Source organism: Tinamus guttatus, unplaced genomic scaffold (genome assembly GCF_059628265.1).
Source record: "Tinamus guttatus ecotype Peru unplaced genomic scaffold, ASM5962826v1 Tinamus_guttatus_pri_ptg000131l, whole genome shotgun sequence".
NCBI classification, from domain to species: domain Eukaryota; kingdom Metazoa; phylum Chordata; class Aves; order Tinamiformes; family Tinamidae; genus Tinamus; species Tinamus guttatus.
The window spans coordinates 2,153,111-2,176,594 of NW_028288665.1; the positions used below are offsets into that span (position 1 = coordinate 2,153,111).

Below are 23,484 nucleotides of genomic sequence, written 5' to 3' on the forward strand. Positions count from 1 at the left end.
TTTTCTACCTCTGAACTTCATCTCTTAGCTTGGCTGAAGGATATGCATCTTGCTTCTTGTGTGTGGGAAAATAAAACAGATGGTCTCAGTCTGTGGGACAGGTGTCCACATGAGAAAACTGTCACCATACTTGACACCTTCTCAGCCATACCGGCCAAGATCCCCCAAAAGAGAAAAAAGGTACCTTGTCATTTTGCATGCATTTACATTCATTTGCCTAAATCCAGGCATCTACTAAGCAGAAGCACATGCCTTCCCCTTTTAAGAGCTGCCCTGTAGCAAAACCCTCAAAAAGACTGGTGTGAAGAAAACTTGCTAAGTGCTGAATGCCTGGTGATTTTGAGATGCAAAACAATAACAAAAAAGGCCCTTTCCTGCCATATTCCTATTCTTGTTTCTGCCTTTTGCCACAAGAATCAGTAATAACAAGGCGGAACAGAGGAAGCCATTCGTGCCAGCACTGCCTTTGCTCCCCAAAATGTCTGTAAATGCAAATGAAATGGATTTTCTACTGGATTTCTTAGGGAAGGACCAGAGACACTGTCAGAAGCCAAAACAACATGTTCTCATATTTTTTTCCCTCACTTTTTTTTTTTTTTTTTTCCCCTGGCAAGGGGTTTTCTCCTCCAACCTCAAACAACCACAAGAGGATCCACATTTTTATTTTTCTAAGTGAGGCAGAAATATTTCCTTTGGATTGGGATGACGGGGCCATCTAGGGAGTCTGGCTGTGGGTAGTCTAAAGTAGGGGAGAAGTCAATGAAACACAAGAGGATATTGAAGGGTCTAAGAGCAAAGGCTACTTCCCAACACACATGCACATTGCTGCCTGAGTCTGTATGAAATCATCCCACGTGAAATCTTAAATCCAGCGTCAGGGGAAAAAAAAAAAAAGGAAAAGACCAAAACAACCCAAAATGCAACAGATTGCTCAATGGTCCCAGGGGTCAATTAGAAGGGCCAAGAAAGGGATGGCTTTGCGTGCTTGGCTTGGCTGGAGCTCAGCCTGCACCCCTGGGACAGCCTCCCTGCCGCAAGGAGGGTGCTCCAGCACGGCACCCGATCCCAGGAGGGATTTTAGGGTGACTGCATGAGTGTCGGCTCGTCCCTGCCTTGCGCAGTAAGGAAGGAGGCCGGTGGACGAGAAGCCCCCTCGGGCCTGGGTGGTGCCACCTTGCGCCTTTGCCCCTCGGTTTCGTCCCGTGCTGGAGGCTCTGAGTGACTCAGGCTTTGGCAGAGCCTCTGCACACATTTGCTAAGGATCCCAGCTGTGCAAGTGAGGTGAAGGAGGCAGAGTCTTTCCCCCTGCTCCCCCCGCCCCAAAAAAATCATGTCCACATTCACAGCGTTTTTCAACCCAAAACATCATTGCCTACATATCCCCTCAGCTCCCTCTCCGCTCTTCCAGCACACTAACAAACAGTTCCTCTTTCGCAAGTCGCTGTGCTCCCTGCTTCCTCCCTTGGCACGAGGAAAGCCAGCGAGGAAGGTTTCCCAAGCTGAGCCGGGGACATGACCACTGGCTGCAAACCCGGCAGACGCAGCTTCGTTCCACTTGCGACCCACGGTGCGGCGGGCGGCCCCGCACAAGCGGCCGCAGTCTCCCCCCCGCCGCCTCCTCCTCAGACTTTTGCAAAAAAACTTATGCAACTCTGCAACTAATCTTCGCTAATCTTCACCACCTAAATCCAAGGAATAAGCCCATGCTTCCCCACCCCCCAAACCTGTCGGTACAGTTCATAAAAAAAAGAGAAGCAAAGGTTGCAGCGCTGTGATCCTCCCCTCAGCGGGAGCACAGGAACCTGAACCTGCCCCCAGGGACGCCCTCTGCCCTGACGCTGCCTGTGCACAGAGAAAAGCAGCTTTTGGACTGATTATCGCTTGCTCAAAGCTGAAACATGGAAATCTCTACTCTCACTGTGTACCACTGCCTTGCTTTCGCCTGGTATTTATTTGTCAACTATTCGGTCAAACACTTGAGAACAGAAAACCGGCCATCTGGACTGTTCGTCTACGGCGGGAGGTGGAAATATTTGACAATTCTCAATCTGGTAAGCGAATCGTGTTGTACAGCGATACCGATATGTCTGTTTGTTTGTCTGCCATCTGTGCCTCGAGACATGTGCAGCTGCCGTGTTTGCTGCTGTTCGACTGCTTCCTTTAACGCTTTGTGCCCCAGAGGAAGCTGAGTGGGTACCCGAGCTTGTGCCATGCAATGTATCCACAGGTTTCACGTGGAAAGAGCATGAGGCGGCAACAGGGTTGCCTTTCAGAGGGTAAGTACTCGGGAGCAAGCTGCCTCCTTACACAACACAAGCTATCGGTGAGGAGGGTGGGGAAAGAGGTAGAGTGCAGAATGTGTGAGTTGGATGTGTGCTATTTAACCCTTAGCTTACAGTTAAGCAACTGCGCTCGACTGCCATTTTTAGTGGGCTTGGACGTCTTGCGTATTAAAGAAAAGGTGAAACACAGCATGATGCTGATTTTGCTCCTCAGAGTGCGTGCTTTGTTTGAAAGTCAGCTTAGAGCACGAGGTCAGCTTAGAGCACGAGAAATTCCAGCTTGCAAAGAGAGAGACTTGTAACATTTCCGCACGTGTTTTAATAGTGCTACCAACTCTTTGCTGCATTTCCTAGAGTTACCCACAAGAACGCTGACTGTAATGTCTTCTGCTTCTCCCATCAGGCTAACGTGTCACAGGGTACAGGCTGAAAGGAAAGCACATGAGCGGCTCATGGGGCTGCGCGCAGTCCAAGAGGTTCACCAGTGACTCATGATGATGGTGGTCATGGGCTGGAGAGATGGGACATGTTGGGGGTGTTCCTGCAAGGCACAGCTTTTGGCAACATCCACTAGTCTGCTGTATGTTTAGGGCTTTTCCTGTTTTTTAAAAAACTGATTTTACTAAAACATCAATGATAAATTGGTCATGATTCAACACATACACAGATCCTCATACTGGGAAGTGTGCCGGTACGTGTCAGTAGACTGAAGGACCAATAAAGCCAAACAAGCTGCTGCCTGTGTGCCCAATTCCTCCGCTTTGGCTCTTGGATAAAGCTGGCCCCATTCAAGTAACAGCCGTACCCTCAGGCTAGGCAATGTCTCCAACCGCCATCCACCCACTCAGCTCTAATGAGATCTAACCCACCGGTATAATGACATGTCTCTAGAAAACAAGGTCGAGAGGAGAAAGTGATTCTTCTCTGAGTCTTCTGGGAAACAGAAAGGCTCATTGAAATTAGTATCCAGCTTCCTTCCGTGGCCAGCAGCACATCATTAGGGAGACATAACACCAGAGTACATAAGAATGGAGTAAGTGTAAAATGATCCTTCCATGGGTCTAACCTCTTGTTTGGCTTAGCGAGGGTGTACAGACCCAAACCAGAGGCTAAAACCAGGCCAATGTAGCTAATGCCTGTTACTCTGTTGCAGAATCATCTGCCTGAAAAAAAATATATATATATGTAAAAGCACAGTTATCTAGACATTTGTCACCAAGGAATTGCACAACTCCCTTTTGCTTATGTGAGAAAGCAATTAATTTGATTGGTATAAGCCTACTTGCTGATAACTGAACTGGATGCGCTTTTACTTCTCTTAATAATTTAGTTGCCTTGACCTGCGCACCATATTTTCCCCTCATTATTTGAGAGCCCTCTACCATATTTTTCCCTTAGTTAGTCATTCCTCCAGGCTGAAAGTTCAAATCTTTTTTATCTGTCTTCATAGAGGGCTGCTTCTTTCATTAAAACATCCTTGTTGCCCTGCTTAGCAGCTTTTCTCGTTTAGAGAAGGGGTTAAGTAGGGCAGCCTGCAGTGGTCAAGCTATGAGCACAGCATGGATTTATAGGGGCCTAAAGGTGTTTCCCAGTCCATTGCTTTTCTTTTTTTTTTCCTTCTTAACAATGCTTAACTCTCTGTTTGTCTCTTCTGATTACCACTAAGCAAGAAGTTAGAGGTTTTAGAAAACTGATCCCCAGTGAGTCCAAAATTTCTTTCCTCAGTGGTAAAAGGTAATTCAGAACTCATTACTGAAAACCTATACTCGAGGTTGCTTTTTTTTCTGAAATACATTTCTTTGCATTTACCAACACTGTTTTTCACCTGCTATTTGATCTGTCAGACACTCCATATCCTGAGATTCTTTGGCAATTTTGCAGTTCAGGCTTAGCTTTGACAGAAAAAGAAAAATATTTATGAAGCTTTATCACCTCCCTGTTCACCTCCTTTCTTAGCTCACTCATTACTCTGCAGAACAGCTCGGGTCTCATTAAATCTGAGCGAGCAGAGGCCTTGGCTTTTCTCATACAGGCCTTCCTTTCCTATCTTTTAACCAGTTATTGATCCAGCCCTGACTCTAAAATGGAGCTGTCAGCCAACAGGGAGATGATTTGAGCTGAAGGCAGCATTGCTTTGCTCTCACACAGAAAAGGTGGTGACAGGGCAGGGAGTGGAAAATTGCACCTTCATGGCCTGTAGTTCTTCCTCCATAGAGATTATTTTTCTTAAGAAAGGATTGCTGAAGAGGGAAAGGGGTTGAGGGGAAAGAAATGTTTGCAGACAGGGCTCGGAACAGCAAAGTCGCGTTTTCTGAAGGCCTCTTCAAATGGAGGTTCGCTCAGGCAGCCGCTTGCCCGCCTGCGTCTCTGCAGCTGTGTTGCACTTCTGCACATTTGGAAGAAGGTCCCACAAAACGCCTAGGGATGCCAGGAAATACAGTCCCGGGGAGGAAAAGGCAGATCAAAAATTCCTGCTGGAAGATGCTGATTTGGAGGAAATGTTGTGCTGGGCCAGGCTGGGCCCATGCCTTCAAAACCAGGGTGATCCAGGAGGAGAGACCACTTGTCCAGCTCCTCCATTTCTTGCCAGACGTTGATTGCCTTGTTTCTGGCATTGCTTGGAAATTTTTCCCCCCAAATCCTCTTAGCTCTTTGAAAACGCTTTTTTTAAAAAAGGCAAGAAATTCCATTCTAGAGAAAATTGCCATGTCTCACCTGCTCTGAAGAAATGAAAGATACTAGGAAATGTGAATTTTTCCAGGGCTGGAAATGTATTCGGACTCCAAGCTCTGCTGAAATAATTTCATCTAGATGTGATCCTCTTTTAGCACCTCTTTAGGTTCCTCACTATCCATATGATTCTCCTAAGAGCACTACAGCTCTGATCTTCAGTCAGCTATCTAACTAGGGATCATAGCAATCAAGAATCAAAAGGAGATATTTTTGTTAAAAAAAAAGAACATGTGGGTTTAGTTTCAGAGGTGCTGTTCAAATACTGAATAGGTAGAAGTGACAGATAAAAACAGTTTTATATCCATTTGTCTTAAAGAAAATAGTTCAAGCTGAATCATTCCTCGACTACTATTTGAGCTCATACAAGTTTGCTCATTGCCATAAATCACAGTAAAGCATTACATGAGACACTGCACCTTTAAAAATTATTAATTGCATTCCTATTCCATTCTGTTCCTTACGCTTTTGTCTCCTATCATTGAAATGTTTTTAATTCTCCTGAAAGCTGTTTTTTATTTATTCCAAAATATACACTGTATTTATTATACTTATTTTCCAGCATGTTATTGTGAGAATATATATGTGTCTATACTAAATGTTCACTGTTATGTCTAATAGCCTACTTGGAATATTAGATTTATCCCCCCTTAAGGACAAAGCTTGGAGCACAAGTTATTTACACTAGTTTGAGAATTCAATATACTCATATGAATAGTTCTTTTAAGTGAAAATAAATCATGTCAAGTTAGTTAAATAGAAATACCCTTCTGATAAAAAAAGGGGCAGTAAATAAAAATGAAGGATTGTTTTTTCCCTATTATTCTTAGTTTGGAAAATGTATCTGGCCAAATTAAGCATTTCTAAAGCACCTAGCAGCATGTAACTGTGGGGTTTATAGAGTAAAGCAAAATCTCTCCAAAAAGGATAATCAAATCCATATTTTCCTCTTTGGGTTAATTATTAGTTTTCTGAATACTTCCAGCCCTCTTTCTATTCTTGCGGGAATACTTTAGGGGATCCTCTTTATTTACAGCCAATGGATTTATATTTTATAACTGACTGCAATATATTGAGAGAACCAGCACTGCTGGTTGGGAAATTCACAGGACATCTGGAATAATTTGATGTTTTTATGTAAGTTTTTTTATGTTAACATTTTCCTATTAGCGAAGGGCTGTGAGAACTGGATACACCTTTCTATCAGGAATAAGCTTGAGTCTGGAAGAAGGCAGATTTTGAGTCCTGATTCAAGTCTATCAGTGGTTCATCCTGACAGATTGTGTATTATTGAAATGCTAAGAAGCATTTTAGCTATCTTCAGTTTTCCTGTTTGTAATTTTTTTTGATATTTTCCCACTGCTCCTGAAAATGCAGGCTGGTTACAATCTAACCAAAACCCCTTATGAGTCCTCACTAATGGACACCAGTAGGGCTGTGAGACCCACAAAAATAGACTCCTTAGACCGAGTTCGAACTCACTTCAGGAATTGTTCTTTTTTTATATATATGTTCAGGCACAGAAATGGATTAAGTTACATACACAGATAAGTATTTTCCATATGGAAGATAACATTGTCCTCTCCCGTATATGACAGAATATTTACCAGACTAAGAATGTGGCTGTTTTGGGACTATCTGTTTCTTTTCAGAAATGTTTGTTTTAGTTAATTTTGAAAGGGAGAGGAGCAGAGGGGGAAGGGAGAATGTCCTATGATTAATGTAAGTCCGACCATGAACAAGATAATAATAGCCCCATCCTCTGGGAACTATGCCTTTCCCTAATTGCTTTATTGGCAATTAGTCACCGTGTGTCACCAGACTGTCACCACCCTCATGAAGCCATTTTTCATACATTTTACAGAAAGTTACTGCAGGCTATATAGGGTGTAACAACAGCTTCTGCTCAATACGAGGGTTTTATTAGCCCTTCAAGGACTAGGTTTTGGTGTTCTGGTGAGGCCAAGCATTTGGACACATGCTTGGGTTGAACATGTCCTCAGCTCCAAGGACACTGTGCCCTACTAAGTACTCTTTCTGGACTAGGCCCACAACTTGCAAGGTTGAGACCCTAGTGATGGAAATTATGCCTGGAGTTACAGAGACTGATTGGATAGTGGGGAAAGAAACCCACATTTAAAAGAGCTGTTTTGGGTGTCTTTAACCGGAGCAAAACAGGATCACAGTTTCACAGAAGGGCTGAAGTTGGAAAGAACCTTTGGAGATCACCTAGTCTAACCCCCTGCTCCAGCAGGGACACCTAGATCATGTGTCACAGGGTCACGTCCAGGCGGGTTTGGAAGATCTCCAGAAAAGGAGACTCCACGGCCTCTCTGGGCAGCCTGTTCCAGTGCTCTGTCACCCTCACAGTCACGATTTTCCTCATATCCAGTGGGACCTTCCTGTGTGTTTCTGTTTGTGCCCGTTGCCTGCTCTCCTGTTGCTGGGCTCATCCTGTGCTGGGCACATCCCCTGGCCCCATCCTCTTGACACTCTCCCTTAAGGATATACACTGATGAGATAAATAAGTCTGGTCTGATGAAGCTGCTTAATTTTTACATAAAAATATGATTGTTCACTGTTCAGAGGAGACATTGACCTGGGTGCTTGAGAGATGTGTGACCTCTGATACACACTGCTTGAGCATCTTGGCATCTCACCTAGTAACTACCTGCACCCCCATGGGCTGTGGTGGGGAGGGAGGCACTCCACTGGTCATGGGCTGGAGTCTACCATGGCCATCATCAGAACTGTGTGTGTCCTTTCCTTTCACCTGTAAGCTGGGATACTGACGGGGATAACTGTTGTTAACTGTAAGGATAGTTTAATCAGGCAGGCTACTGGCATTTTGCTCTCTAGGAGGGTAGAAGAACTTGTTTGAAGATGAGCATGGTGAAATCATAATTTGCCTATATTCCCTTATTTTGATAATAGCGGAGTTTCCGTGGGAAGAGCATTGCTCTAATTCTGTTCCCTCCCCAGCCCCACCCTTCTCAGCTCTGTCAGAAACTGATGAAATAACCAGCCCTAATTTCAGAAATCACATGCTGCGCTCTAAATAAGTATCTGATTCAGAGTAAGATCATGGCAAAAGAGACCTCATCCTGAAAGCTGTAAGCTTAAATGGAAAGTCTCTTTCCATTTAAGCAGCACCAGCCTGTTGAATATTTGCACTAGGTTGGATTTTCTGTATTGCATCTCTTTGGGATAACCTAGTCTAAAAATAGACGAGGGTACCCCATGGGTTAACAAAATAGAATCAGACTTGGGGCTGAATGCAAGGCAATGGGGAAAGAGAAGTACTTTTCTGATAGATTTTAGCTTGCTTTCTGACACATCTGGTTCAGCAGAGTCTGTTGTGTGGCATTGAGAGAGACAATGCAGTAACCAAAAGAGCAATATTGGTTTAAATGACAATTTTCTGACAATTTTGTCTCAGATTTGCAGAATTATATTGTAATTACAGTGCACTTACCTGATTCTTTGCAAAATCCTCCCAGGACCTTCACCTTCACCAGACAACTCTAACCTCATTACTTGTGAATGATATTAATATTAATAATAATAATAATTTTAAAAAAGAACTCTAGAATTCATTAGTATCAATGAGTTCAACCTCCCCAGTCTGGTTACTAAGGTCTGGATTTCTGTTTCTACATCCTTGAAATAATTTTCTGAACACCTTTGACTTCAGCAGAAGAGGTTCTGGTTGGGTAACTTCTGTACCTAATTAACACGTTGGAGTATTTTGAGTTACTTGGCTGGTACAACACAGAGAGTAGTTGCACCATGAGTCCCCAGAAAGAAACTACGGGAGAAGCTATCCAGCAATTGCTTTATGGGAAACCTTTCGTGTCATATTCTGAGTTTTGTTCTCTCCTGTTTCTACCCAGGCACGCTGAACGTAACAATAATCACATGGAGTGTGAGGGAGCCCACTTTTCAACATGCCCTTCCACCCCTCCCGTATGAATCACATCACACATCTCTGTTTAGTCTATTAAGTGAGATACTGTTAAAGTTATCTTCAGAACTACTTTATTTAATCAGTTTCAGTTAGTAAAAAAGATTTAGCCAAGAGCTATTTCCCTCATGTGGGCTTGCAGCTCATGAACAAAACAGCTCCCTGAGGAGCAAGAACTGAGTTCATTGAGGAACGTGCTAATTAAAGCTGGATGAGTTTCCCTCATTAGGTGTAATTACTTTAGGTTTTGCAGACTGTCTTCTATGGAGTGTCCTTCCTGGCTGATGTATTAAGACTAACTAAGAAACTGCGAAGTGCTAAGTGTGTAATTTCCACCAGAGACCTTATTTTCAGTGTCCTGGCTTTCCCAGTGTCCACAGTAAGTAACCGCTGCAGGTAAAAATAATCATTTTCCTTATATTCATATATGTATATAGCATAGCATGTGTGTATATAAAACAGATAAGAACTAACAAGTAGGCTCTCCTTTACCATGTTAAAATGGTTTGGGGCCATTTAAAAGAAGAAATGGTGCTCAGATCCACTTACAAGCCTCATTGACGGTTGAATGCGGAGCCTGTTGTACAAACTTCAGGCTTGCTGTCCCTGAGTGAACACAGCTTGACCCCAAGGGGTGAAGTGTAATCTCATGTTCCAAACAGCTTTGTCGTTATCTGCTTACGGCATTTCTTCGAAGAGCAGCATGGGCCAGCAGGATGGGAGACGCTACCTAGGAAGCAGCAAAATCTTGCATTTCCTTCTCTGACTCCTGTGTGGCTTTAAGTAAGCACGGGAAAGAAACAGAGTCATGGGACGTTCGTTACAGCAAATTCACCAGGGGTCACCCACTCCCACCCAGACAACACTTCTTATCAAACTATTCCAGTGTTAGGAGTTGAATGGGAACCAGCGGGTTACCTAGACGTGTTGGTACTGCTGTGTGCAAGCAAAACCTGCCTTCTCAGAAGGCTGAGAAACACTGCTTGAATCTGGCCCACAAGCAGCTCAGTCGGCTGGCGCAGTGAAGCAGTCCGGCCAGCGATGGGGCAGCCGCAGGGCCGCGTTCGCCCTCCCTACCCGGCGCGCTCGCGGGGCTGCCGCGCGGCCCCCGGCACAGCGCAGCGCACACGGTGGGAACGCGGGCTCTCCTCAGGCTTCCTGCATCTCAAAATCCCACTTTCTAACCCCAGGCGCAAGACGCGCTCGAGTAGCAAATGAGGCCAAGGCAAGTGCAAAAAAGCCCCCGGCTATCAGTGGCTGACACCAGGATTCGTTTTCTCCAGCTATTTTTTTCCATTGCAAATACCGTGTTGGAAGAAATGGGTGCCCACGCTGCAGCTTGCTTCTGCACCTGCCATTGAGGCATTAGGCTTATGAATTTTAAAGGCAGGGTAAGTTTAGGAGAACTGCCTTTCCAAGATGTTTTTTTACTTTATTACTGAGCCGTGCTTTGACAACCAATCTCTGGACGAGAACTTCTGGACCATCGAAAGATCCCATCTGTAAAAAATTAAAATAAAATAAAATAAAACAAAACAAAACAAAATAAAATAAAATAAAATAAAATAAAATAAAATAAAATATAAAATAAAGGCTAATCAAGTATTCCAAAGCAATTGTCATGGTTGGCAGTTTCTAAAGGAAGGGTCTCTCGCAGTATCAGCACAGAACGCTTCACTTCATTGCAAATTCCTTTCGTTATGCTGTGTGATATATCTAATTATCTGGCAATCTCACTATTTTTCATGTAGGTGATATTTTGCTTTTTCAGACATGAAAGCACTATTCAAATCCCATCAACTGCGTTTTTCTTTTATTTCTTTTGTTTCCAGTTTGTGTTTCTATCCTTTTGGGGACTGTACACCTACGACCGAGAGCTGGTTTACCCCGAAAGGGTTGATGGATTCATTCCCCATTGGTTAAATCATGCTATGGTGAGTAAGAAACATCACTGATGCTTGCATAGAACAGAGGCTTTGCAATGCACCTCCCGTCATTGCCTTATGGAGCTTTCCAGAAGAGTTTCACAGCTCCTGCTTTCTCACCTCCTCCTTTCTGCTGCTCTGAAATTGATCTTGAGCCATATACAACAAACAGATGCACGTGCTTGAAGGTGCCTAAAGAAGCATTTTAGCACACAAGGATTGTCGGTGAATTATTTACTTGTCAAACCTTTTAAGTCAATGAGATGATGTGAAGTCATACTCGGTATTGTAACTCAAAAAATAAGTTGTTTCTGCAAACATAAGTCTATGAAATACAAAATGGCTGGGAGTACTGCAAAGCATTTCTTATTTTTTAGGAAAGGGGAAAGAAGCAAAAAACATATGACACTCACTAGCTAATAGGCTAATGTGTGCACAGCTCTGAATAGCTGAATTGAAATGATTGTTTACAGATTTCTATAAATACTTTCCAGATTTCTCCTTCATTTGCTCTGCCTTTTTTTATGATGTGTTGAATAATCACATATTTCTCATCAGTCAAGTGTAAGGAGGCTGACATTAACATGGAAACTGTGGGTGGATTGTAAGGTCATGGTGGCCTCATGGGGCGAATGGGAAGAGGGAGAGAAGGGAGAGGTCCAGCGCTAGGCTTAATCAGAGGAGCCAAAAAGTATGAAATAATCACACACAAGTCTCAGCCTCAGTCCTCTCCAGTTTCTTAACCGGACTTCAGGGTCTTAAGCACAACATATTGTAAGCCCTTGCAATAGTGGCCATGCATTTTGAAGAAAAATGCAAGCGGCTTCAGGATTTCAAGCTGAAAATACTTGTTAAATGTTTTGAAGGACCCCTTGATTTCCATATGCATGTATCTGGAATCCAAACACACATAGGCATCACCACATGACTGATATTCAAGTGACAAACTGCAATCATTTTGCTTTTTTAAGCCGATCAGTTGCTCTCTGTCCCCAAATCCATCTCCACCAGGGCTCCAAAGCAGCACTCCATACTCAAACAGGCATCGCTCCTTCTCAAAAGCACTGTCAGCCCAAAACATGATCCCTTTTGTTCTCAATAACGCACTGATTTCAGGCCCGAGAGTCACTACCAGTGATCAGCTGAAATTCAAACTCTTCACAGTAATGGGGGCACAGGGGAATGGAAAGGGCCCGGGCTGGGGGTGAGAGGAGGTTTTGCTTTCTGTTTGGATCTCAGAGCAAAGCTGGGAATTTCCCTTTCCATTTCCACATTTATTTGTGCCTTGGGTAGGCTAAGAGGTGCTAAAACTTAGATTTTTATTTTATGTGGAAGAACTATTTACAGGAATTCCTAAAATGTATTCATTATAACTTATTTCTTACCTTACACACATCTCCATTTCATAACAGAGTCATTTTGACAACACCAAAAAGCTTTTCCATCTCAGAAATGTCAAAAACAGGTGTTAAAAAAGAAAAACAATCCTTCCTCAAAATTATTTTGACGAGAGAAACTTCACACAAAGCAAAGCTCTATCAAAACCTAGTATTTTATTTCTAAAGCTCTTAATACACTGCAGGCATCTTGCATTTGACAGTTCCTGGGTGGGAAGTTTTTCTTGCAGTAACTACTGAGTATGAGACATCTGCCAGGAGCGCAGACTGATGCCTGCTATTGACAATCCCCTTCTTTTGGGATGCATTCCAGTTGTGGAGCGTCTTAGATGTCAAGGATACAGTATTTCCCCGACGTTAACGCTGTGCTACGTTGCACAGCTCTGAAACAGGGGCCGCTGTGCAGCCAAAGCAACGTCCCTCCAGCCCAAAGAGGACCTGCTCAGTTCAGTCCCATGAAAGCATCGTGTAGGATTTCCACATCTTCTTCACTGGGAAAGAAGCGAGGTGGGCAGCAAAGCTTTCCATCTGCTTATGGTTGAAGGCAAAATTCCTACAAATGCCATGACAGACATTTGAAAAGAAAAACTTGAATGTGCTTTAGAAAGAAGCTGTCTTTTAGCATTGCAGAAAGCTTTATTTCTAGAAAAATAGTGTTTTCGAGTCTTCGAGCTTAGCTGAGGTGAAACAAATTGCCCACTGGAAATGCCATGGAGATCCAGGCTACCAATGCTTGAAGGGACCAATCTTCACATACTGATTGCCAAGTAGACACTTTTTCTTTGGTCTTTGTTTTCTTGCGCATTGCTGTACTTCATGGCTTTGAGATTGCAGCCATTTCACAGCAAATTGGGCACAGCATCCAGCTGGCTTTGATGGAAAAAGGCACCAGTGCCTCAACAGCAGACATCAGTGCCGCATCGCTTCCAGTGGGAGTGTTTGGTGGTTTCTTTTTTTTAACACGGTCTATTTTAACATTGTAAATAGAGAAAGCATATGTTGTTATGTAACTAAAAAGTGAATCTAAAAAATAACCACACAAAAACAGTTCGGGAATACCAGTCTTCAGTTCCCTGTCAAGTTCTAGCATCTTCCTTGTAACAAGCAACCAGCTATTCAGTTTTCTCCGTCTGCTCCACTTACACTACGACAGTGTCCTTGTGCACCTGGGACCCAGAGGTGTACCAATAACGTTGCATTTTAGCCAGGTTTTTACAGTCTCAGCAGGAACATTTTCTGTTTTGCAGAAAGGTTGGCTAGTGCAGAAAGAAATCTTGCTAAAACGTAAAGATGCTGTATATTCCAGAATATCTGGGCTTCTCTCTTGGCCTTTTCTGTAGTGTTTAATCCAAAGCTGTGCCTCAGTTTCCTTTTCTGTCTGTCTTGGATAGTGCCTCAGTTTCCTTTTCTGTTTATCTTGAATAGGATGTTTGCCATCTTTATACAAACCTTTGAGACTCAAGCATGAAAAAAGATACTTATGTCTCGAATACAATTATTTTACTTGAGTAAGATTTTTAAGTGGAAGATGGCCGAGATTAAAAGCTGCACTGGCCCGGTCACCAAGTGAAATTGTTTATTTCTTTCCCAGTCTTCTCTTTTCAAGCAACATCTGGATACTCTCTGGAAGGCTAGTAACTGGTGCAGACAGTTCGGATTGAATCATACACATGTATTACTCAATTTAATGGCAGTATAGGGGAATACTACATTTCGAAGAGGGTGACAGAAGTGAATGCTAAGCAAAAAGGGGCAACAGTGGGTGGGAAGAGATCACTCAAAAGCATTTTTCTAAAACAAAAGAAAGGTTACACATCAATATTGTCCAGATGAATTCATGAAAACTGTTATGGTACAACTGTCCTTTTGTAAAGGATGTCTGTATTTTTTAGTCCGTAAAGCACAATTCTTGTAAAATGTACAAAGCACAGCATTTTAGGCTACAGCTATGTTTGGTTTAACTGTCTCTTTTCATAACTTACTCTGTAGCTAGTTTACCCCCCTGCCTTGACAAAAATCAAGATTTTACTGTCCTTGGCACTTTATAGACACATAGTTATGAACTATGCATGCTCTGGAGATCTTGTAAACCAGATAACTGAGGAAAAACAAGCAGAGGGATGGTATATAGGATCACAGAAGAAAAATGACTTATCACTTACTCTTATTTGTATATCAGGGCATCTATGTAAAGGATTATAAATTACTCCAAATCTCCAGATTACTTAGGAAGCTCCTGTGCCACTAACAAACCCATTGGTTGCAAAATCTGTACGTAGAGCAGAAGCTGCTTGCTCAGCCCGTGCTATCTGGAATCATGCTCCAAGCATGTACCCAGGAACCGCTTTGGTTTCAGCTCTGACCGCCTCAGCTGATTCTTCTTGCAATTGGTATTTAATGCTTAATAGTTCTTTTATATTTATACAAGAGAGAAACATTTCCATTTGTTTGCATTTCAACAGTATTTCAATTTTAAGCTGTCTGGCAACTATGATCATCTACAGACTTCCAACTGTACTCAGCTTTTGGCAAAGAGGAGGAATGTCTGTGTGAGGGATAGGGCACATTAAATTAATCATTTGACACATTTAAGTGCAAGGATGCTTAGCTCTTCCCAGCACTAAACTCATTTTTTTTTTAAGTTCCCATTTTTGTTGACATTAGCCCATTTCTTCAGGGAGAAGGTATGTGTTTCAGAGAGCAATGTTATGGCAGGGAATCCTCCCCGACTTCTGCTAGCCCCGAGCGCACAGGTGCAGCCTCCATAACCCAGCCCATGAATGAACAGCTGGAGAAAAATATTCCACAGTGAAGAAATGTGTCATTGCAGACTCATGTTGGCTTCCAGCTGCAGTGCATCACTGTCTTTGACTACATATCTAATGTCAGGGAGAAATGTGATTAAAATTCTAGCCTGGACACTGATACAAAGCATTTGCTCATAAGCATTCAGATATTCAGCCAGGGATTTATTTGCAAACATACATACATGCATGCAGGAAATGTTACCTCTGATGCTGGTTTACCTTTGATCATACAATTGGCATGATTTAGCATGATTTCAGCCATTTTCACAATCATGCCCCCCACATAACTGCCTGTCTCAAAGCAACAGTAAAAATATTGCTTGGCAGATGCATATAAGTGGACAAGGAAAATGCTGAAAGTTCAGACAAGAATGATGCTAAACGTTAACGGAGCAATAGCTTCTTGACTAATTTGTTATTATAACTGTTCAATAAGAACTCAGTATAGAACTCTTTTTACTTTACCAATAAATTATTTTGTAATCATCTGTGATTCCCTGAACATCGTCAGTGCCTAAGAGTAGAGAAGAAAAGTAATATGAGAAAAAAATACTATTTGACTAAATACTTCAACCAAGGCAATTTACTGTTTAAATAAACAAAACAATAAAATGAATAATAATTCTTTAATCCCTCCACCCCTCAAAAAGAAATGGCATAGAAAGGAGCAAAAAAACAGATTATGGAGTAAAATTTTAAAGCAGGCACTTGAATGAAGACAGTATCGTAGTAAAATAATTCACAAGAGGGATTTTGTTCCAAGAGGAAACCAAGAAAGGAAAGAAAGTACAGGGATCCAGAAAATTATGAGGAGTATAAAATTAAGTAGTGGTTATGGTGACAGGGAGCCATTTAGTTTTATTACGCTCAGATAACAGAGAGTGTAATTGTTTATGAAAGCATTCAGCTCAGGGAAATTTCTGGAGATACTGGGTCATTTCCCAACCAAGAGCCGAGGAACTGAGTAAACACCTCAAAAGCTTCAACACATGAGCACTGGCTTTTTATGTCTTATAAGACAGCACTGAAATGGGCTTTTACTTTTTGTTTGCAGTCACATACTGATAGAGAAGATACAATCATGAGTATCTTCCTGTGGCTTTCAGCACACAAGCTCTTTGGGGAATTGCTCTGAAAGAAGATGCACATTTGTTTCAAAAGCGCTCGATGGTGCCTGACTGTGCCGAGTGAAGTTCAGTTTGGCCAGCGGGAACTGTGAACATCCCCTGTTAAAGTCTCGCTTTTTAATGGAGACACAGAGGGTGTATAAATACAGACAAACTAGAAACAAACAGTTCTGGTCAATGACGGCATCATTTCCTTGGCTCTGGAGTCAAGCAGGGTCGAACTGAGTCAAGCTGGGACGCATGCGTTAAACCTACGTGTGATCTCAGCCGCTCTGGGGAGATTATTCACGCGCTTGAAGCCAACACAAGCTGGAGCTGGCGGCCGAGCAGAAACTGTGCCCAGCCCTGTCCCCTTGGCCCCAGAAAACCTGTGTTTACTTACATCCTCACGAGCAAAACAAGTATATAGTATCGAGTAAATACATGGATTCCTCAAAATAACATATACGAGAGATAAAAATACTGTGTGGTTTTACCAACTGGTGGAAAAAGTATTCAGAGAGGACTGTTTATCTCAGCTTTGCTCACGAACCTGAAATGTACGCCAGAAAAAAGCACACAAGGCAGAGGAGGAAACAAAAAAGAAAGACACAGGAAAATGTTACAATCTCATCCTTCTCTGCAGGAAACTAATATGCCAATATTTCAGACAAAGTTCATGAACTGAAGAAACCTTTTCCTTGTACTCATATGTTGAAGTTTATGACATATGAGCAATCAAAGAATGTTGCAATTTTATAGCTAGTTCGAATTCCCCTGACTTTATCAGGATAAAGGCAAATAAAGTAAGTGAAAAATCATAGTTGGCAAAAGGAGCCGCAGGTATTTTTATCACATAGTTGGAAGCAGAATTCAGATTATAAATGTAATGAGTTAACACAAGGTCTCTAATAATTTCAGGAGACCAATAGCCTTTATTTTTCTGCTCAGTGCCATGCAAAAATAAAAATAGAAAACATTCCTGTCCTAATATAATTTATAAATGGAAAGTTTCCCTCAACAAGAAGTATTTAGACATACAAATGTGTTAATTTTTAAAGGAAGAGAAAAATAAGTACTAAGAGGTTTTGTATTAAGGGAGAAAACACAAGATCTATCATTCATTCATTAAGCTCATTGACAGCCAGACCAGCACACACAGTTATTGTTTTGGGCATTTTTTCCTTACCTTGGAGGGAAATAGGTTTTTCTCCCTCTGTGATAATTAGTTTTGTCAGCTTCGCTGTTTATACGTGAAACTGAGAAACTGTTAATTGAAATAAAAAATGAGTCACTGTTTCCAGCAATTTTTGCCAATGTTTTGATCTGTGTCAATCTGAGCTTAATTACTGAGTTTTCTTTAAAGCAAGAGGCGAGCTCACATATTTGAATTTGGCTCCATACGGCTATTACACTCTTTAGACAAATGTCAATTTGGAAGTGTAGCTAAATAGCATTTAAAGAGCCTTTAATGAACTGTGGCTCATAGAGGTCTATGGTAAGTACAACTAGGATGAGAAAACACTTGTTTTTCAAGAAAATGAAGTCTTTAAAGCCTTTCAGCGGGTCCTATTAACCGTGGTATATGGCCCATCACTAATGATGCTGTCCAAGTCTGCTTCTCACAGCCATGGGAGGGAACACATTTGGGAAGCCCTCGGCACGGCACGGCACGGCACGGCACAGGCCTTGCTCTGCACTTCCCCACCAGCCTCCTTTGATATTTGCTGTGCAAATATGTATTGTGAAGAACTCACCTCCTACTGTAAACACACTGCGTTATTCCACAGGATTTCCCGAGGGAATTACGGCTATTGGACAAACTAGAAACTGTAACAGAGCGTGGCAGAAATACGTGAATTCACCAGCAGGCTCTGAGACAACAGAAATGCAGGGGAAGACTCTCTCATGTGTTTATTGGTTTGAACCTCTAATTAGTTTCTGGGTCTTGTGTAGAGGGGAAAAGGATGATGGAAAAAAAAGAAGGGTCATATTTTTAAAAGAGCAGTGGTAAAACAAGGGAACAAAAAGAACATTTGCATTCTGGGGGTGCATGAAGCCAGTTAAGAGACATTGTAAAAAGCTGTCCTACAAAGTCATTTGTGTGGCAAGCCAGCAATTTATATGGTCTTGCAAAGATCATATCCGGTTACATATACAGCACTTCTCTCTAACTAGGAATTAGCTAAATATATATTACTAAATAAAATTGCGTTAATATCATAGGAAGATATTCTTAGAGATGCACAAATATTTGTATAGAAGACATAATACACATTTTCATAAATCATGTGCCAATACGCAGGATAAACTGAAGACTTAAAACAGCTGTTGCCAAAAGAGCGGCAGCAGCCCTCTGTTTAGGGCCTGTTTTTTGGCCAGGCTGGTAAATTGAAGATAGGCCCAGAGGCAGAATGGCACCTTCCTTGGGCGGCCTCTCCTGCACAGGGGTGTCACTCCCTAGGGGTAAAGACAAATCTCCAGCACGGAGCTCCCTCTCAATGAAAACTGAGCCATTCACTCTTGGCCATTCACTCTTGGCAGACATGGAGAACAACTCACCCATCCCAACTGTTGCTGTATCAGCTTCTGAGGTCTTTGAAAACGTTTGTCCTTTTCTCAACTTCCTCTTCTCTCTAGATGCAGCAACGCTTTCAGCTGTGCTTTCTGCTCCTCGCTGTAGGCTGCTTTCCTCCTCATATCTTCTTGCCATTTGTGCTGTTCTCTTGTGGATGCACTCAAAATTATCGTCACCTGCAAAATGGGGTATCCTAAATCAAACAGAGAATGTCAGCTACAACCTAGTCAGTGTCAACTGATGCACAGTAGTTACTTCCCAGGTCTTACACACAATATTCCTGTTAATACGATTCATGAATGCCATGCTTTTTTTTTTTTTTTTTTTTTGGCTGAAGCCCCATTACAGCATTAACTTGTACTCAGCTAGTGTTCTGTGAACACAAAGCCTCAAACTAAAAAATAAGTATATAAAATAACCCTGCCTGAACTCCATTCACTCCAACAAAGAATTATTTCACCAAATCACTCCTAGTAAATTCCTCTTGGTAGAGCAATAATATAGCTGGAGCAACCAGTTTATAGTTGTTAAGAGTGTTTAAATTAATTAAATGAGTAGCACACCATTTCACGTATCCCTAAGGAATTTTGTAGGCCATTAGATGTCAGATGAAAATCAGGACTTATATCCACTTTGCATAATGGACAAATTCACTGTGAATGGCTGAAGCCTAATCATGAGGCTAAAGTGAGAGTTTCCTATCAGTGCTCTTTTGCATGGGCATTTTGGTTTTGTTGTAAGACAAACTATTGATGATATACTGAAAATAAACATTTTAATGTAATTGTGAAGGTAGCCTAGCACACAGATATCTGAGTCAAAGACATAGTACCACCCAGAAAGGTCAGAGGGCTCAAGTATATGTGGTAGGGGCAGGCAAACAGGGATGTCTCCCTCACAGACAGGCAAAGCACGCTCTGTGTGCATTTACACGATTTCATGTGTATTTGTGGCATCTCTCATACTATAAATATACAGCCATAAAACCCTACTATCCTCTCACACATTCAGCACAGCTTTGGACACATACCTGCATTGAAACCATGAGAATCACTTCCTTTGGACATCAGGGAACTTCACACCATACATCTGATAGATTTTGTCATTAAGTGGAAAAAAAATCCTTTTTATTTTTTCTTTACTTTTTCTTTTTTTTTTTAAGCCTATTTTTCCTTCTCCCATGCCCTATCCCCCCACATCTAACTGTGAAACCATTTGCTTAATTATCAGGAATTTAACTGACTAGCTGGCTACCACTGTTAGAATAGTTGGCTGCTGTTGCACCTGACTGCTTTTGCTGTGTTGTCCTGCAGCACTGGTTAGGTCTCCTCTTGGGTCTCCTGTCCTAGGCATTGAATTCAAAACTAGGGCTTGCACACCCAGAGAAAATTGCAAAATTTCAAAATTTTTAACTGGGAGCTTTTTTTTTTTTTTTAGGTTGCTACAAATCAGGCAACCTGAAGAAGCTTCAGCATCCCAGGAGCTCCCCATGCCCACTTAGTACCAAGCCCCCAGAGCTCTGCTGAGCTCCCACCTTCTTCCCCATGCAGAAGGGACCAACATCCCTGTTGGAGCAGGTCCCAGCCCCAAAACAGTTAATGCCATCAGGTGGCCAAACTCTCTGTCCTGTGCTGAAAATCCCCTGCGCTCTGGCAGTTATGATCATACAGGCACTTGAAACTGAAGCTATTTTAAACTAGTCCAGCTCGTCTGGCAATCGTTTTCCTTACTGTTGTTAAACTTTCCTGAAGTTCCTTTGCCATTCTGGTCCTTTAACCTGCGGTGAAAGCTGGCCATAACCCATGATCAGGAGGGCAAAGGAACTTGCATTTTCAGTCTGCAAAGCAGCATCTTTCAGTCCGCAAAAAGGACCACCATGCACCATACTTGCAATAGAATAAAACTGATTCTTCATTTCTCTTTCTAATAATAATAACCTGGAAAAAAATGAAGATAGCTCATCAACTATTGATTGAGTTCAAGGAGAAAACTTTCCTTCTCCTCAAATATACACAGCAATAGCTTTGCTGTATCTTTTGTACTATCGTGGGTATTACCAAGAATGTACTGCATTTATAAAACAAATGATTGTCTCCTATGAAGTTAGACAGATCATTCTGGACTTTGATACAGTTCTTTGTACAGAATATCAAGAAGAAAAATTCAGTGCTTGTTACTGTCGGGAGATTTCTTCATTATAAAAAAATGACATTTATGTATTTGCATGATATTATACACAGTAGTGTTAAATAATACTTTGCGCACATGTGTGTTATTGAGCTTTGTGAGCAGTAATGAGTGAACATTCAGCACCTCTACCAGTCTGTGACACATTTTCTTCTCTCCTCAGCACACAACTATACTGCCTTTCGCTTTCCTGGAAATCTTTGCCACGCCACATCGTTATCCAACAAAGAAGAAGGGACTGATCCTAGTAGGATTTGTCCATTTGCTGTATATAAGTTGGTAAGAATTGTGTAGTTCAAAACATGGGGTTTTCTTCAAATGATCTGCTTTAGAAAACACAGCTAAATTCTGTATTTAGATTAAGTTTAAGATCACAGGCATATGGGACAAATAGTCTACATTGTGGAAAAGACACAATGCTAGGTGAGAACCATAAAAACTCTCCAAACACAGTATCGCCCCCAAAGCTATAACGGTTACTCCTGCTATTCTACGTCCTCTTTAGAAAGACAACTAAATTGTTCTAAACTCTGGGGTACTTCGATAATATATATATTTTTTTCTGTTAGGATAATATTCTCCTCTCATTTCTACAATTTTTGCTTTTTAATTTTTGTAAAAGAGCAAACCTCAAAGGTCTGGGGTCCAGAAGAGGAATAGCACTTATTTTGATGCTTCTTGGGGAAATCTGAGTGGATTTAGAAACCTGAGCTATAAAGTGATGCTCAGAGCCAGGTGCACAAGGACAGGAGCACCAAGGAAGCATCTGCTCCACTGCCACCTTCAGCTGCACTGATGGACACCCCTATGTTTCCATCATTCATCTCCAACCTGTTGATCCCACTTTCCATCTGCGGGGTTCTGAGAAAATAAACTCTATCTAAGTGGGTCTGTTCATAGCCCACGTCACTGGTGCGTGACAGACCATGGGAGCTGGTGCTGCATCTGTTCCTGCTCATAGGCTGCAGTGCCGGCGTCCCAGGCACAGAGAAGCCACCCCGGGCAGCTGTCAGCAGGTCAGACTACTCGGGCACGCATTATGCCGAACCTCAGCTCCAGGGTGTATCTGGATAGTTTCAGGATGCCCCGTGATGTAAGACCCTTCCCAAGACTGTACTGGTCATGGGAAGCACCTAGACTCTAGAGTGGAAGATGCAGAATAACTGATAAACAGAGGAGAAATTTGTTTTCATGCAAAGCTTTCTGCAAAGCAGCTAGGATTACTATGGCTTTTCATTTTCCCATTTTACCCACCAGTTCTTACTCTCAGCTAGATACACTCCAACATTATGTACTTCAGTCCCACTGAATGAAAACCTGGAATAGAAAATAAATCACACAGATAAAGCAATCTTGTGATTTGAAACTTATAATAGTGGCTTTGGAAACAATGAACTTTGCTACTACATTATATAACCAAATTAGGAATCATTTATCCTAATCCTGCCCAGAGCTTAATATGATTAGGATCATGGCTTCCTAAATTCCATTTCTCTGCTCTGGTTCACTCCATTACTTAATGCTACCTTTATTTTGCTTGTCTTATGGCAGCCTTTGGCTTTTACCGTCTTCAAGCTCAGATAAGGCTCTGGGCAACTGCTGTAGCCCCATGTGCCATGCTTTCTCCTAAAGCCCTTCATGCCTAATAGTTTCATGGGAGCTCCTGTTAGTGACATGGCTGGAATTCTCCTCGTTCAGTGGGAATCAACATAGGGATCTGCCTGCTGAAAGGGAGAGAAATACATTGCCTTCCCAGGTCACTTCCAGTCAATTCCAGCAGACACCTTGCTGTAATCTTGGCTGCGAGGCAGTGGAAAATGGAGCCATAAGTGACTTTTTCAGGACCATCTACCTGCCTCCAGGTGGGACTTTCCTCTAGCTTTGGATACGTGCAGTATTCAAAAAGGAAAGCTCATTTTCAATCACAGAACATCAGGGCTAGAAGATCCGTCATGACTGTTAGTTAATTCTTGCAAGGGTAGATACTGACCCTCCTGTTTGCACTAAGTAATGCTCTACTATGGGAGTCATCACATTGAAAACTATGAAGGATGTAAAAATATTAGAATTGTCATTTTAAGTCCTAAAAAGGAAGTAACAAGAGCTTGCCCTTTTCCATCTCAGTGGCAAAATCAATTCAAAAGTAAAAATCAGCAGAAAATAAATCTTATTCATCACAATTGTACAAGTGCTTTTGGAGAAAAGATCAAACTACCTTTGTAAGGGAATAAAAATCATTATAGATCACCCACTGTATCTTTGCGAAACTAAACCTCAAAAAATGAAGCAATTTAAATCTCTTGTAATGAGTCCATATTCTACCTCTGCCACGAACCAAGACTTTTCTTTCACTGTATGCTCATTTTCATTTCACAACCTTTTAATTTCAACTTAACCACACTTCCAGAGAGCTCACATAACCACAGTACTTTCTTCTCTCCTTTTTGGATTTTCCCATTTAATAACTCCTTAGGGACTTCTTTTTTCATTTCCTTCAGTGAGTCCAGA

At 41.9% G+C, this 23,484-nt stretch overlaps 1 protein-coding gene across 1 annotated transcript in view; it reads left to right on the forward strand.

Annotated features, from left to right (window-relative positions):
• Nucleotides 1-1,895: 1,895 nt before the first annotated feature.
• ADTRP (androgen dependent TFPI regulating protein) overlaps nucleotides 1,896-23,484 on the forward strand; it is a 29,332-nt gene continuing 7,743 nt past the window's right edge. Inside the window, exons 1-4 of the mRNA XM_010217287.2 lie at nucleotides 1,896-2,051; nucleotides 9,221-9,355; nucleotides 10,809-10,910; nucleotides 21,140-21,255. Coding sequence (XP_010215589.2) covers nucleotides 1,899-2,051; nucleotides 9,221-9,355; nucleotides 10,809-10,910; nucleotides 21,140-21,255 — 506 coding nt within the window. The 5' untranslated portion in view covers nucleotides 1,896-1,898. The remainder of the gene's footprint in view (nucleotides 2,052-9,220; nucleotides 9,356-10,808; nucleotides 10,911-21,139; nucleotides 21,256-23,484) is intronic.